The following is a 15,018-nucleotide window of genomic DNA, read 5'->3' on the forward strand; positions in this document are numbered from 1 at the left end:
TGTTGTCTGTTAAGCTTTTTTTCTCTGAATTCACTATCGTAATCTTCTTTATCTGTTTTTTTACAATGCTATATACTGTATACCCTGCTGTTCTTTCTTATATTCTGTAAGTGCCTTGAGCATGGGAAAGGCGCTATATAAATAAAATGTAGTATTATTAACTGCTCTGTAGATGATTCATTCTCTTGACTGCTCTGTGGATGCTTCATTCAGGCATTTCAAGGTCTTCTGGACACTTCATTGTAATGAAAGTATTTGGTGACTGTATTTTGTAGTAACAGGATTTTTATAGATTCTCTTATGGGGAAACTGTAGGAACCATAATACAGTGTATACTTAGTTTATAATGAAAATTACATTGTAACGGAATTTGACCTATAGTTGTGATATTCTAGCTAGAATGTGAAGCCTAAAAATTAAAAAGGGAGTATTAAAATTTAATAGTGTAATTGCAATTCAAATGTTTAAACCTTATTTACAAGAGAAAGATCAATCAAGTGAGCTTAGATTTACTGTATGATTTGTGTTTTCCATTATTGTCCTGCATTTATATACATAAGCATATATCCTTCTTCTATAATTCTTGTGTTACTGAAGTGTGGGCTGAAAAATTCTAAGCCCAACCAACTTCCTAAGTTCTGAGTATTATTTTGCCATTGTAGCTGAAAAGAGTATTACTTTGTTTTGTAATGTGTGAATTTTCAGAATCATATGTTTTGACATTGTTGACATGGTTCACTCAATGATCAGAAACAAAGTGTGGTGTTTTCAAGTGTGGAACTCTGAGCCATCATGACGTTCCTATACCTGCAGAAGAAAACTCCAAAGGAAATCCATGAATGTATGATGCAGACATTAAGTGACAAGTGCCCTTCATACTCATCTGCGAAGAAGTGGTACGCAGCCTTTCAGCATGGAGATTTCAAGACCGAAGATGCAGCATGGTCTGGGAAGCCTCAAACGTTATCAACTCCTGAAATTGTTGACCATGTCCATAACCTGATTTTGGAAGATCAGCAAATATCGGCTTAAACAATTGCTGAGGCGTTACATATATCCAGGGAAAGTGTTGGGTTTACAGTATAATCCATGTGCAGCTGCATATGCAGAGGCTGTCATTCCTCTGTCAAATGGACTGTTCCATATTGATTTTTTCAGCATTTTCATCAAGGTGATGCCAACTTTTTGGAACGACTAGTTATTTTTGATGAAACAGTATTATACCACCATGATCCTGAGACAAAACAACAGTCTTTACAATGGTGGCACTCAGGTTCTCCAAGACCAAAGAAATTTAAGATCCAAAACTCATCAGGAAATGTCATGGCTACAGTGTTTTGTTATGAGGAAGGTGTTGTAATGAATGACTGTCTTCCAAGGGGCCAAACAATTCATACTATTATACTGTTGTAACTTGCAGTGTGGATTAAATGAGGCATTGAAAGAAAAAAGGAGAGGGAAGTTGCAGAATGAAGTTCTCTTTTTGTAAGATAATGCACCTGCTCACAAGGCTGGCAAGACATTGGATATTTTAACCAAGTTGGGGTTTGAGTGCCTAGACCATCCAACCTACTCATCAGATCTTACTCTCATCTATTTCATGTTTTCAAACTTTAAACATAGTCTGAAACAGCAGCAATTTCCCAGTGATTCGGAGGTGATTGCAGCAGCAGAGAAGTATTTCAGTGACTAAACATCAGAATTTTTTTGAAAGGGTTACAGAAACCTCAGACACAATGTGCCTAGTGCATTGAACTTCAGGGTGAATATATGGAATAATGTGCAAGTTTCATGGTTCTACATTATTCTCTTCTTGGTCAAGCTTAGAACTTTTCAGAACTCCCTCATATAAATATACTGTATTTTTACAGTGAGCATACATGGATCGTATGTTGGAAAAAATCTATAACCACATCATAAATGCATAACAGAGAAAGGTATTACTACAGTTCAGTGTTAAAGATGTCATTTAAAGCACATTGTGACTTTTTGCTATAGTTTTTTTTAAAAAGTATCCTGAAATTCCATCTGTACTCACTGTCTTTTTACCATAGCACTGCATGTTACCACCAAAACACTCACCAGGAAAAGCAGAATGAAGATGATGATATGGTTATAATGATGAGATTAGAAACTACTGTAAATAGGACATTTGAAATGTGTAACCAAGGCTCTATGTCTTAAAGGGACAGAACTTAAATAATTATGTATAGCGCTAAATTGAATAAAGGTTAATCAGTTTTAACACAAATTAAAGTTAATCTGTCCCTATAATGGTGTTTTAAATAGTGTGCCTGAGTATGGTTGGAGTAGTCAAGGGTTTTTTTATGTTGAGGAGGGCTTTCCAGCAGGTAAACTTGTATGCCCTAGTTTCATTTCAGATTACAAAGACTCTGCTTCAAAAACTGCCATGCAGTAAAGACTCTATTGTATTTTAAAAACAAAATTATACCTTTATCAGCATTTGTATTTGGCTTTGTCCAGACCTCCAATTATATTTATTGCTTTTGTTTTGGTTTTAAGCATTAATCTTGTTTTGTCATGTTTACATTTTTGGCTTTTTTTCTCCTGCAACCACTGAAAGTCACAATTGGAATGCCTCACTGGACATAGTATTTATATATACAATAATAAAAATGTAGTTTAATTGCAGCATTATACTTGAGTCAGAAACAAAGACCACCAGGAGTTGCAACAGGCTAAATATGAGGTAAAGATGGAATTGGAGAGATGGCTACAGGGATATTAAATGCCAGTGGTGTACTGGAATGCTAATAACAATTGTTAGGTTCAAAGTGAAGATGAGACATATCAAGGTATGAAAGCACTTTCTCCGAGTATACCATTATTTTGTTACTGAGTTTACAATCATTATCAAACTTGCAGGTCTGCTACTTTTTTCAGTTTTCCAATAATAAATCTGAAGAAATTATTAAAATTGGAATAGGAAAATGCATAGCTTTCATTAGAGTAAGTCCGACCATTGATCTTCTTTATCAATAATAATAATAATATTTACCATGCTAGACTTGTTAGTGTTAGTAGTAGTTAGTAGTGTTAATGTTAGTAGACAGATATGAGGTTGTATTGGTTTTACAGTGAACATTCTAAAATATCAGAGATGGGAGCTTAGGCTTACATTGCAAAGCACTTAAAATGTCACTGGCATATAATAAAGCTTGAGAAGGATCATTTATTAAAAGACTTGCTAGGAACTCACCAAGCAATTTTGGCAAACTTCAAGAAAATAAACAACAGTCAAGGAAAATGTAAAAGAATTCTCTAATACTGTTTCCGTATATATCACAAAACTGATGTCTTATATTCTTTAAACTCCTTGGTGTTAACCCTGAATGTGACTTGAAATTGAAATTCTATGCAATTGCTATTAATTATTACTCGCACTCATAAACGTTTATGCTTTGTAGTGCCAAGCCACAAAGCTTCTTGGGACAGTATTTTGCTGCCATCTAGTGGTTGAAATAACACCATGCCACAAAAAATATCATGAATAGTTATGCTTTCTGCCACTTTAAACCAATGTGGGGGCAAGGCGGAATGCCATTTTTAACATCACCTAATCCGAATAAGGTTCTTTGCACCATATCTTTTTGCTTTTTGTGTTTGAGCCAATTTTGAATGCACTTACACATTAGGCTCTGACTTCCCACTTTAATTTGAGGACTAGTCATTCATGTGGCACCTGATCAAAAACCTTTCTGAAAATTAGGATAAATAATATCATGTGCCCCACTATGGTCATATCCTTTTGTTGCTTCTTCATAGATTTCCAGAATATTAGTAAACATAACGTTTGCAGTCTAAATATGTGTTGATTGTTCACTGATAAACCTGTTCTACCTATTTCCCTTAAAAAATGCATTAAATTACTCATTTTACATGATGCGTTTACCTGTCTATAGTTAATTAGTCCACCTAATCTTCCACTTTATATAACTTAATATTTGCTAGTTTTCAGTCTTTAGGAATTTTTCCAGTGCATGGTGATTTGCAAAAAATGTGTCAAGGATTTTATAGAAACTCCTGTTGCTTAAATACAATACAGCTTAAACCAAAATCTAGGAAATTCTACATGTAATGCCAAAAGGTACACTTTGTGAAGGAAAAACTTTCAAAGAAAAATAATGAAGTAATTGGATTCCTCACTCCATGACATACATAACCAGTTTGTTGTAGTATTTTCATCTAATCTAAGTTTTGCAAGCCATATTGTCAAAGTAAAAGGATTAGTGAAGGAATGAATAGGAAATTTAAGTAAGTAGTTTTTTAAAAAAACATCTTTTCACATCCTAAATTTGCACATTTATGCACCATTTTATGTAAATTACTGGTTTACACTAAGTACATACAAACACGTTTTATACATAGTTTGATTATTCACGATTTCCTACTGCAAAATTCTTCCATTGGTTCAGTTGTGACTCCAGGGGTACTGTTGTTTACACAGGAACATTGTCCATCCTGGTAGTTGTACCCAGTATAATGATTGACTTCCCCCCAGAATAAAATAGTGCCTGTAATAAATACATATAATGCAAAGTTGACTGACTCCGTTGTGCCTGTAATAAATATATACTGTATAATGCAAAGTTGACTGACTCTGTTGATTAACTCATTCACTCATCAACAAAAAACACTATTTCCAGTTTAGTTTTAGAAAGTGAAAATATTCAGGGTGGTACATCTAAGTCGGTAGGTATCCACATTTAAAAAAAAAAGTTTTTTCAATATATCAGAATTTAAAGGTATAAACGCCACTAGAATAGAAAAACTAAATACTCCATAATCTCAGAAGTGCTTTGACGAATGTGGTTGAAACATTGTATGTACGTACTTTACGATATTTCTTTTCACCTATTCTTATCTGTTACGTGTGTAAAATGTTGCATTTTTCCCATTGGACAAGTAAATGTGCAGCCTGTAAATGTCACTGCTGCTTGTAATAAGTTAAATGGAACCATGATTCAGTGTGTATTTCTTTTGTTCTGAACCCTTCAAAACTTTGTAACAGTAAAAGATTACAAATCAAAGCATTACATTCAAATCTGACTGAAGCTAACACTTTTACTGTATCTGCTCCAGGGTGAAATTATACTTATACCCAAAATTCCAATTATACCTACTAATTACCTGTTTGAATTTCAAAGAATACAGTTTACTCTAAAAACTTGTTTTGCAATGACCATCAACAAAAATTAAGTCACTAGGAAAAACAAAAATTGAACTATGGCAAGAATGTTTTACTCGCGTGCAATTATATTTAGCATTTTCCAGAGTGGACGGCATGGTGGCTCAGTGATAGCAATGCTGCCTCACAGTAAGGAGATCAGGATTCTTGTCCGAGATCCTCCCTGCTTGGGGTTTGCATATTCTTCCCATGTCTGCATAGGTTTCCTCTGGGCACTCTAGTTTCCTCCCATAGTCCAAAGACACGAGTTAGGTGGATTGGCAACACTGAATTTGAAGTGGTTTGTGTGCGTTCACCCTGTGATGGACTGGCACCCTGTCCAGGGATGATTGTTGCTTTATGCCATTCGCTTGCTGGGTTAGGCTCCAGCGAGCCTGCTCAGAATTAAGGAGGCTTAGAAAATAATATGGTATTCACAAGAGTAAGGCACTTTAGTGAAATGATATTAGCCCAAGGTAGGGGAAACAAAAAAAAAAAAACACATCTGACTAACCCGCAGCACTTAACTAAGACCCATCGTTCTGGAAAAGTTCCCGCCAAAACCAGGGAACACAGCAAGTCAACAACAAAATTACATACAACTTCAGTTTGTTGCTTTAAATGTTATATATTAAATGCAGAAACTATATTTTGTGGACTTGGATTTCTTTGCTAGTTCATAATGTACATATGTACCACCATCCACAATTATAATCGGCATGGGAAAACACTAAGTATTGGATAAATGACAACATCCCTTTGTTGCTAAATAATCTTAATTCCACAAATACCAAAGTTATCCTTTGAGCAATGATGGCACATTTTATTTCTCTTTCATATATTATGTTGATGTTTGCTAGTATTAAAATGGAATTTATATAGTTTTTATAACTTAATTACATTTTGCTGTATTGTCTGTTATGTGTGCAAAAACCCCAAGAGATCTGAATACTCATTGTCAGGCAATGTCTATGTCTGCTTGTAATTTTTTTTTCCCAAAATTATTTTTTTTATTCTAGTACCTTCTCCTAGCAAACTGAGACCGCCAGCAGCACCATCTCCCTTGGCACTTAAGCAGCCTATCAAGGCATTGTTAAATCCTGGGAATACCTCAGCTGGTGTAAATGTACAGCAGACAAGCCCTCCAGTACCAGCAGGAGGAAATACAACTCCAGTTAGATCTGTTGGTGTTCGGAGTGGACTTCCAAGGCCCAGCACCACGCCTGGTGGAGGAGGAATACCAGTGCCTCGCAGTAAACTTGCACAGTCTGTCCGTAGGTATGTTTAACTCAGAAGTTGTCATTCATTCAGCTTACTTTTTTTAAAGCAGATTTTCTACCACTGCAGAGCAATGAGTAAGCATGTTTTAACTTATTTTTATGTTCTCTTCTAAGACTGTCTATTATCCTTGATCAGTTATGTTTTTTTTTCTTTCAAATTTGTCATGATGTGCCATATTTTGATGCAGGGGCAAGCACTTAAAGTACAAATAGTTTCATTGTTTTATTGGTTTTGCTTTTTTCTCTGTTTTACATTTAAATTAAGACTTTAATTTTAAGACTAGAAGTTAGGCATTTTAAATTTGTCAATAATGTAATGCCACGAATGTTACATATTGTTGAAAGAAATTATTTTGCTCTGTAATGCTTGCTGCAGGCATAACATGTTTATATTATGGAATGCCTCATGATGAAATTCCAGTTGTTATATCCCTGAAGCTACTGTACAGCTGCCGGTCATAAAGTTAGAATATCATGACAAAGTTGATTTATTTCAGTAATTCCATTCAAAAAGTGAAACTTGTATATTAGATTCATTCATTACACACAGACTGATGTATTTCAAATGTTTATTTCTTTCAATTTTGATGATTATAACTAACAACTAATGAAAGTCCCAAATTCAGTATCTCGGAAAATTAGAATATTGTGAAAAGGTTCAATATTGAAGACACCGGGTGCCACACTCTAATCAGCTTATTAACTCCAAACTCCTGCAAAAGCCTTTAAATGGTCTCTCAGTCTAGTTCTGTAGGCTACACAATCATGGGGAAGACTGCTGACTTGACAGTTGTCCAAAACACGACCACTGACACCTTACACAAGGATGGCAAGACACAAAAGGTCATTGCTAAAGAGGCTGGCTGTTCACAGAGCTCTGTGTCCAAGCACATTAATAGAAAGGCGAAGGGAAGGACAAGATGTGGTAGAAAAAAGTGTACAAGCAATAGGGATAACCGCACCCTGGAGAGGATTGTGAAACAAAACCCATTCAAAACTGTGGGGGAGATTCACAAAGAGTGGACTGCAGCTGGAGTCAGTGCTTCAAGAACCACCACGCCCAGACGTATGCAAGACATGGGTTTCAGCTGTCGCATTCCTTGTGTCAAGCCACTCTTGAACAAGAGACAGCGTCAGAAGCGTCTCGCCTGGGCTAAAGACAAAAAGGACTGGACTGCTGTTGAGTGGTCCAAAGTTATGTTCTCTGATGAAAGTAAATTTTGCATTTCCTTTGGAAATCAAGGTCCCAGAGTCTGGAGGAAGGTGCCATGTCATCTGCTGGTGTTGGTCCATTGTGTTTTCTGAGGGCCAAGGTCAACGCAGCCGTCTACCAGGAAGTTTTGGAGCACTTCATGCTTCCTGCTGCTGACAAACTTTATGGAGATGCAGATTTCATTTTCCAACAGGACCTGGCACCTGCACACAGTGCCAAAGTTACCAGTACCTTGTTTATGGACCATGGTATCCCTGTTCTTGATTGGCCAGCAAACTCGCCTGACCTTAACCCCATAGAAAATCTATGGGGTATTGTGAAGAGGAAGATGCAATACGGCAGACCCAACAATTCAGAAGAGCTGAAGGCCACTATCAGAGCAACATGGGCTCTCATAACACCTGAGCAGTGCCACAGACTGATCGACTCCATGCCACGCCGCATTGCTGCAGTAATTCAGGCCAAAGGAACCCCAACTAAATATTGAGTGCTGTACATGCTCATACTTTTCATGTTCATACCTTTCAGTTGGCCAACATTTCTAAAAAATTCTTTTTTTTGCATTGGTCTTAATTGATATTCTAATTTTCCGAGATACTGAATTTGGGACTTTCATTAGTTGTTAGTTATAATCATCAAAATTAAAAGAAATAAACATTTGAAATACATCAGTCTGTGTGTAATGAATGAATCTAATATACAAGTTTCACTTTTTGAATGGAATTACTGAAATAAATCAACTTTGTCATGATATTCTAATTTTATGACTGACACCTGTATACCTTTCTCACTTGCCAGTTATACCATAGCTTGTAAACTCAAAGGAATATTGACTAAAAAATACTGAGCACTTTTACTACAAAAGTTCTGCCTATTTATTTACATTGTTACATTAACTTAGAAATCATGAACAAATGAAATCCACCATGCAGCAGGCTTCTAATATCTGGGATTTCAGATAAAATGAACATCCCTGATCCAGATTAAGTCAATTTGGGATTTACAAATGGACATGTAGATTGTGCTTGACAGCTTTGTTTTATGTTTGGATTCATGTCTTTGAAGCCCATTTTAAACTGCAAAAATAGGATCTGCATTTTTTTTAAATTATGAAAACACTTCACTTTAGATTACAATTTCTCGTTGCAAATTAATGTACACCATGATTGTGAAAAAATTATTTTGTCTTGGGGGAAAAAAAATTATTTTGTCTTGGAAAATATCATACTTATCCTTTACTTTAATTTTACTGCTTTGTGGATACATGAAACAGTTTTCGAACCAATAACATCTTCCATTTTTATGTAGTACAGCCATTCGGTTCTGAACTTCCTTTGTTTGTGACACACTATGTCTGTTAGGAGTATTGGAAGTGTTGAAAGATGTGGAGATGAATCACTAAATGAAGGCTTGGTCAGGGAAAGCAACGGGTCAAAACTAAGAGATATAAAATATCCAGGCCACCAAGAAATAATCTGTAAGATGATAATCAAGGGGCTTTATTTTACAGTATAAAGCTTGTACACAGACAGAAAGATGCTCGAAATGTGCATATGCAACTTCCCACCCAAATATCGGAATTTATTAAAGAAAACTTGACGGGATAAGAGGCGTATACTTACAGCAACTCTGACCCATGCATATGCAGCCTTTTAGAGAAAACGGGGAAATGATGATACTCCTAATCAAGCAGAGCAATGCATCCAAACCAGCTAAATGACGACTCACGTGTATAATAATTAATATCACCAAAATGTTATTAGAATATGCATTGATATGACAAACCTATTGTACCTCAAAAATGATGAACACAATTTAGTTCCTTTTTAAGAGGGCCAAAGTTATGTAATTGCACTGACAAACTGGTTTTTCATTAGTTTATATTGGCCTGCTGTTGTCACTTCTCAGGGAACAGGTCTGGCTGGCAGGTCAGGAATATCTCAGCCAAGCTTCACTCCATCATGCATGCTGTCCTGGAAGCCATTAACCAATCAGTGATGCACTGCATCCAGTTATTGTATGGTGCAGGCACACATATATAAACCATAACCTGTTTTTGCCAACATAAAAAGGCAATTTGCAGCAATGTCTGGCTCTCTTAATGTAATCAGAGCAAACTAATGTACTTGTATTACAATAAAGGCATCTAGCCAGGATAAACCTACTTTTGGTAATTTTAAGTAGTTACATTCTTTTAATGCACAAGTCATCTGTGATGCCATGATGTGAGTGGCAAAAGTCGTGTCTCTGTGGCCTGGGTTAAACCATGATTAATTTTATTCTGCTGGCGAATGTTTGGCAGATGTAATGAATGGTTATTACATTTGCCAGGTGAGCATGGCTACCCACTCAGACGCTGGCGCCTTATCCCTTTCCCAGACCAACAAAAACATTTATTTATATAGCACATTTTCATACAAAAAGTAGCTCAAAGTGCTTTACATAATGAAGAAAAGAAAAATAAAAGACAAAATAAGAAATTAAAATAAGACAACATTAGTTAACATAGAAAAGAAGTAAGGTCTGATGGCCAGGGTGGACAGAAAAAACAGAAAAAAAAACTCCAGACGGCTGGAGAAAAAAAAATAAATAAATAAAATCTGCAGGGATTCCAGGCCACATAGTCCTCTGATGATGTGATGATCCCACAGACATACCCATAGGTACTCTATTTCTTCAGTTCTTATGAAGCCATTTTAGAGTATAGAACTAACAGGTCCAAATCTGTCCTCCTCTGTTTAAACCATCTTTGTCAACACTCTCCTCTTCTTTTTTCCGTGACTAATTCCTTTACATGTCTGGGCATTGACAAATCTAATTTGAAGCATCACTTAGTCATCTTCAATTACCATCACATCACCAAATACATTAAAGACTCCCTTTTTATCTGGATACATATCTATCTTTTCACTCATGTTTGTCCATTAATAAAATGAATAGGTTTCATTGTATAAATTCTGTTAGCTCAATGTTCCCTTTCTCCCCTCCTTTCAGTTATTAGTCTGAAATCAGAGCCCTTCTCTTCAAAGTTCTTTGGAATTGAAAGAGACCTTAAATTAAGCATTCTTACCAAATACAAGACACGTCTGGCATGGTAGTTTATCTTCCTATTTATCATTGGTCTTATACCCTTATGTCTATCTAGAACTGGCATGATGTTATTGCCAATCCTCCCATCTTTTCAGTGAACAAAGGATTACTTTCCCTCATCCCCAACATACTCTCCCTTTTACCTCTTTAAAGCGAAAATCCTATCTGCCTAAATTTGGCCCTTTTATCTATTATGCTTTAAAACCTTGGCACCAAGAAGAAAACTTTCTAAGTTGCATTCCCATTTGGCACAAAGATGACCCCATATTTCATAATAAAGCTTTACATGTTATTGTATTCCTGTATTATCTGTCATGTGAGTCTGTATATTTTGTTATTTATGTTTCTGCCACTGTATACAACTGAATTTCCTCATAGGACTAATCTAATTTAATATTGATGGACAAGCCCCTACATTGGTCTCTTTTCGGTATTATCAGTCTAGGGATATCTTTGATGACTTGGCACGCCAGACATTCCTGGCATTAAGGTCAAGGTTCTTCTCCATCCCCTCCTCCTCTTTTTTTTCTTTTATCTTTATCCAAGGTCAATTCTTTAGACATGTCGTATGTTGGTTTCCTCCACTCTTCTTTATTATCCACATTTTGTCTTTGCTCATGCTTTCTCATCACACAAAAAAAACAGTTTGTCATCCTATTTTCTGCACTTGCAAAGCCTCCTGCAGACCCTTACCATTATATTCTTTGTAGCAACATGATCTCCCATCCTTCATTGCATTGTCATGTAATACCATCTTTAAGAATATCACTTTGTCCTCCAGGAACCCCAATCATAAGCATATTCACCTTCTTTTTCTCCATTGCTTATATATTATTTTGCTCTAGGTTTTTCTGGTGATGCTCTTTGTCACTTCTGTGTCTTAAATGTTCCCAGAACCTTTCTCCACATATTATTGATCTTCTACACTGTCACTACGGATTTGCTTGCTGTTTCATATTCTCTTTTTTTTATCCACTTCCACCCAACCAGACTGTCCTGGATGAGGTTGGGTGGCTTCTTTTATCCCAGACCCAGGGGTACTTCTGGTGCCAGGGCATAGCCAATTGGAAGCACTTCTGGGTCAAATGGAAATCCCATAAAGCAGGGATGAGGAATCCCTATAGCACCCCCGGTGGCCCTCAATGAACTTGACAAGGCTGTTCTTGAGGGCTACAACATCCAGTGTGCGTTGCAGGGATCTGTGCAGGTACAACCGCCCAGGGAGGCTGCCTCCTTTTGTGCCATGGGAACCTGTGGTCCTGCCAGGTTGTTTTCCCACTGTCTCAGATGGGTATTGTTTCTGGTGCTAACCCGGCCGGATGCCATTATACCCATTGTCACATTGGCATCTTCTGGGTGAAACAGGATGATCTTTGTCCTGTTTCTGATGGTATTCTCAGGCTAGTCTGCATTCTAACTAAGGAACCATGATCCATCCTAACTGGAATACCCTCCTGCTCATGTGTGCTGTCCATCATACCACGCTGCCTTTCTTTTTTTTCAGTCTGAGTGTACACTACTGGTCTTTGTGATTAGTCACACATGGTCAATTTTAGTTACTCCCACCATACATATTTATTATTGTTGATCACAGGTTTTGGTGGATGTTTTATTTTATTGTTATATAATTTCATATATTTTGTTTTTTCTGTATTTCATTTTTTCTCTTTAATAAAAATGTGCTCACAAAAAAGAAAAAAAAAATTCACAAATGAAGAAACTGCAATATGTTAAATTGGTTTATTCTAGTGATGAGTGGTCCATTATAGAGAACTATTGAGCTTAGCACTTTTTGCTGTGTTATGCAATATCCAGATTTAGCCAAACTACTGGAGGACTGTACATGAACTGTAAATCCATCAAGCGAGGTTTGTGTAAAGGAAAAAAATTAAAAGAAAAAAAAAAAAAAAGGCAGGGGTTGGAATATGCAAAATAGTTAATTAACATCATGGTGTCTGTGGAGGGTTAGGGTTAAGTGTGAAGGACATGCTTGCAGACCAAGTAAAGTCAAAGTCTGTTTTATAAGTGCATAAAATATGAAAATCACACGGTCAAAGATGAGTTTTAGGAACCGTAGGAATATTTTTTCATGACATTCTTCTGCATTATTTGATGTTTTTATGACTTTTATGTTTACTTTTTATATTTTCAAAACATTAAACATCATTATTTACTTTTTTTCTTTATTTTTTCTCAAGGTCTTTGCCAGTTCCCAGGACTTATGGTGGGATGAAAGATGATAGCTGGAAGGAGGGTTGCTACTAAACAGAATGTTCATAAGATACCCGCACAGACTGGACTTTGTAGCAGAATTATCAGTTTTGACTTGCAGGATTCAGAGGATCTTAGGATTGACTGATCACCTGGTGAAATGAATCCTTAATCTCTGAAGCTTTATCAGCACAAATTGCCAGAGATTATTTAGCAGCACTTTACCAACATTTTTACTTTTTTGTATGTATACAATCATTTTCCATAGAGATCTCTTCATTGCACTCCTGTGAAATTCTTGACAACCCTGGCCGAGCTTTGGGCGCAGACTTTCATGAATGCCAAAGAAAAATGCTGTTCTTTAGTACTAGTAAATAAAATTTGGCCTGAAACTGTTTTTTCGTCCTGCTTTATACCTTAAATCTTAATCAAAAACTAAATGCTAAGTTTGAAATGAGATTGTGTTGACTGAATTAGAATGATGATAACGGTCTGTTTCTCCATTGCATGCAATTAAGGTGTATTGGCTTTATGCAAAGCCAAGTAAGAATTTTGGGAACATTTTTTTGGTCTGGAGAATTTCAAAAGAAAAATTGGCCCAAAAACCAAACAAGATTGCAATTGCCTAATTTGTTTTAATATATGCTTCAAGTTTTATTTATAAAATAACACTTGAAATTACTATGGGCCATTTGTTGAGCATTCAAGGTGCATCCAAATGAAATCTGCACTGTATGTTTCAGCTCAGGAACAAGATCTGGAGAAACACTTAACTTTGACAGATTTTGACAAATGGGCTACGAGGGGGGTGGTTTTAGTGTAGGTGGTTTTGTCTGTACCGTTTTTAATGGATACTATTTTTGTGGTTAATAAGACGTGCCCCAAATAGCTATTCCTCATCCAAGTTGAACGCTCCTTGAATTTTTTTGCACCCTGGAACTACATTTTGAAGTTCTGTTCAAGCTATGCACTTGTTTCATACAAATTACTTATCACAGCATCTCAGTTTTGAGGATGTTTTCTGAATATATCATCATCAGTCATAAGTACTTTATGGTTATTTACATCTTTTCATTGAGGAATAGTTGCCTTGGGTTACCACTTGATAATTAGTTGCAAATCAAGTGAAAGCCTAATTGTAAAGTACTCCATTTCTTATTTATTAAGTGCCTGGATTGATTGAATCAACCAAACATGTTGAATTTGGTAATGGTGGTGGTCAGTGTTGGTGTGATTATTATTATTATTATTATTATTTTAATAAAGCAGTCACCCCCATCTTTTTGTTTTTGAAAAATGTTCTTGATCAAAAACTATATGGTGTCAATCATCTCCTGGTTAAGAAAATGTTTATTGTATATAGATAGTGGTTTACATAAACATTATACAACACAAAGGGAAGATGAATTACAACCCGTTACCACTACAAACAAATCGTGATTTTTAAAAAATTTCCACTATGATCGAAAATGACAGCTAGTTAAACTAAATTGCTGCAGACAGTTTTTCAAGCTTATCTAATTTGTAGTGCATTAGCACTTTAAATTTCAATTAAGAACATTGTTGTAATTATTAATTAATAAAATTGTTGATACATAAATGTTACGGTGAATAATTTATTTTTAGTCATTTGACATTTTTTTGGGGGGGAAAAAATCAGAAAAGTCAATAAGCACCCAAAACTGATTGAGGCCATTCTGTATTAATTACTAAACTTTCATGCCTTCATCACTGACCCCTAATACAATAAAATATTTACCATATAGAATCCAGCCAAATGGTTTTAAAAGTATTGACAATTTCTGAATATTTTATATATAGAGGTATGTGTGTGTGCGTGTGAACGTGAAAGGAAGTCATTACATGAGGTGAAGAAGTGGAACTGTGTAAGTAGTGTGGTGTGTCGTGCTGAGACATACGATAATGTTATGAATACATAGCGGGTACGTATCTCTGGAAGAATGTAAATTCACCCCATTATTGATTACTATGTGTGTTTCAACTCTTTTTTCTTTCTTCCAGAAGTCTTTTTTTTT

At 35.9% G+C, this 15,018-nt stretch overlaps 1 protein-coding gene across 6 annotated transcripts in view; it reads left to right on the top strand.

The window, feature by feature from the left end:
- The window catches only part of slain2 (SLAIN motif family, member 2), a 101,771-nt gene extending 87,518 nt beyond the window's left edge, over positions 1–14,253 (top strand). For all 6 annotated transcript variants that reach the window (XM_039751174.1, XM_039751178.1, XM_039751179.1 and 3 more), the window contains 2 exons: positions 6,208–6,466; positions 12,970–14,253. In XM_039751174.1, the coding sequence (XP_039607108.1) occupies positions 6,208–6,466; positions 12,970–13,036 (326 nt within the window). In that variant the 3' untranslated portion in view covers positions 13,037–14,253. The remainder of the gene's footprint in view (positions 1–6,207; positions 6,467–12,969) is intronic.
- Positions 14,254–15,018: the final 765 nt, after the last annotated feature.

The sequence above is a fragment of the Polypterus senegalus genome, chromosome 4, assembly GCF_016835505.1.
Source record: "Polypterus senegalus isolate Bchr_013 chromosome 4, ASM1683550v1, whole genome shotgun sequence".
Taxonomy (NCBI): Eukaryota; Metazoa; Chordata; class Cladistia; order Polypteriformes; family Polypteridae; genus Polypterus; species Polypterus senegalus.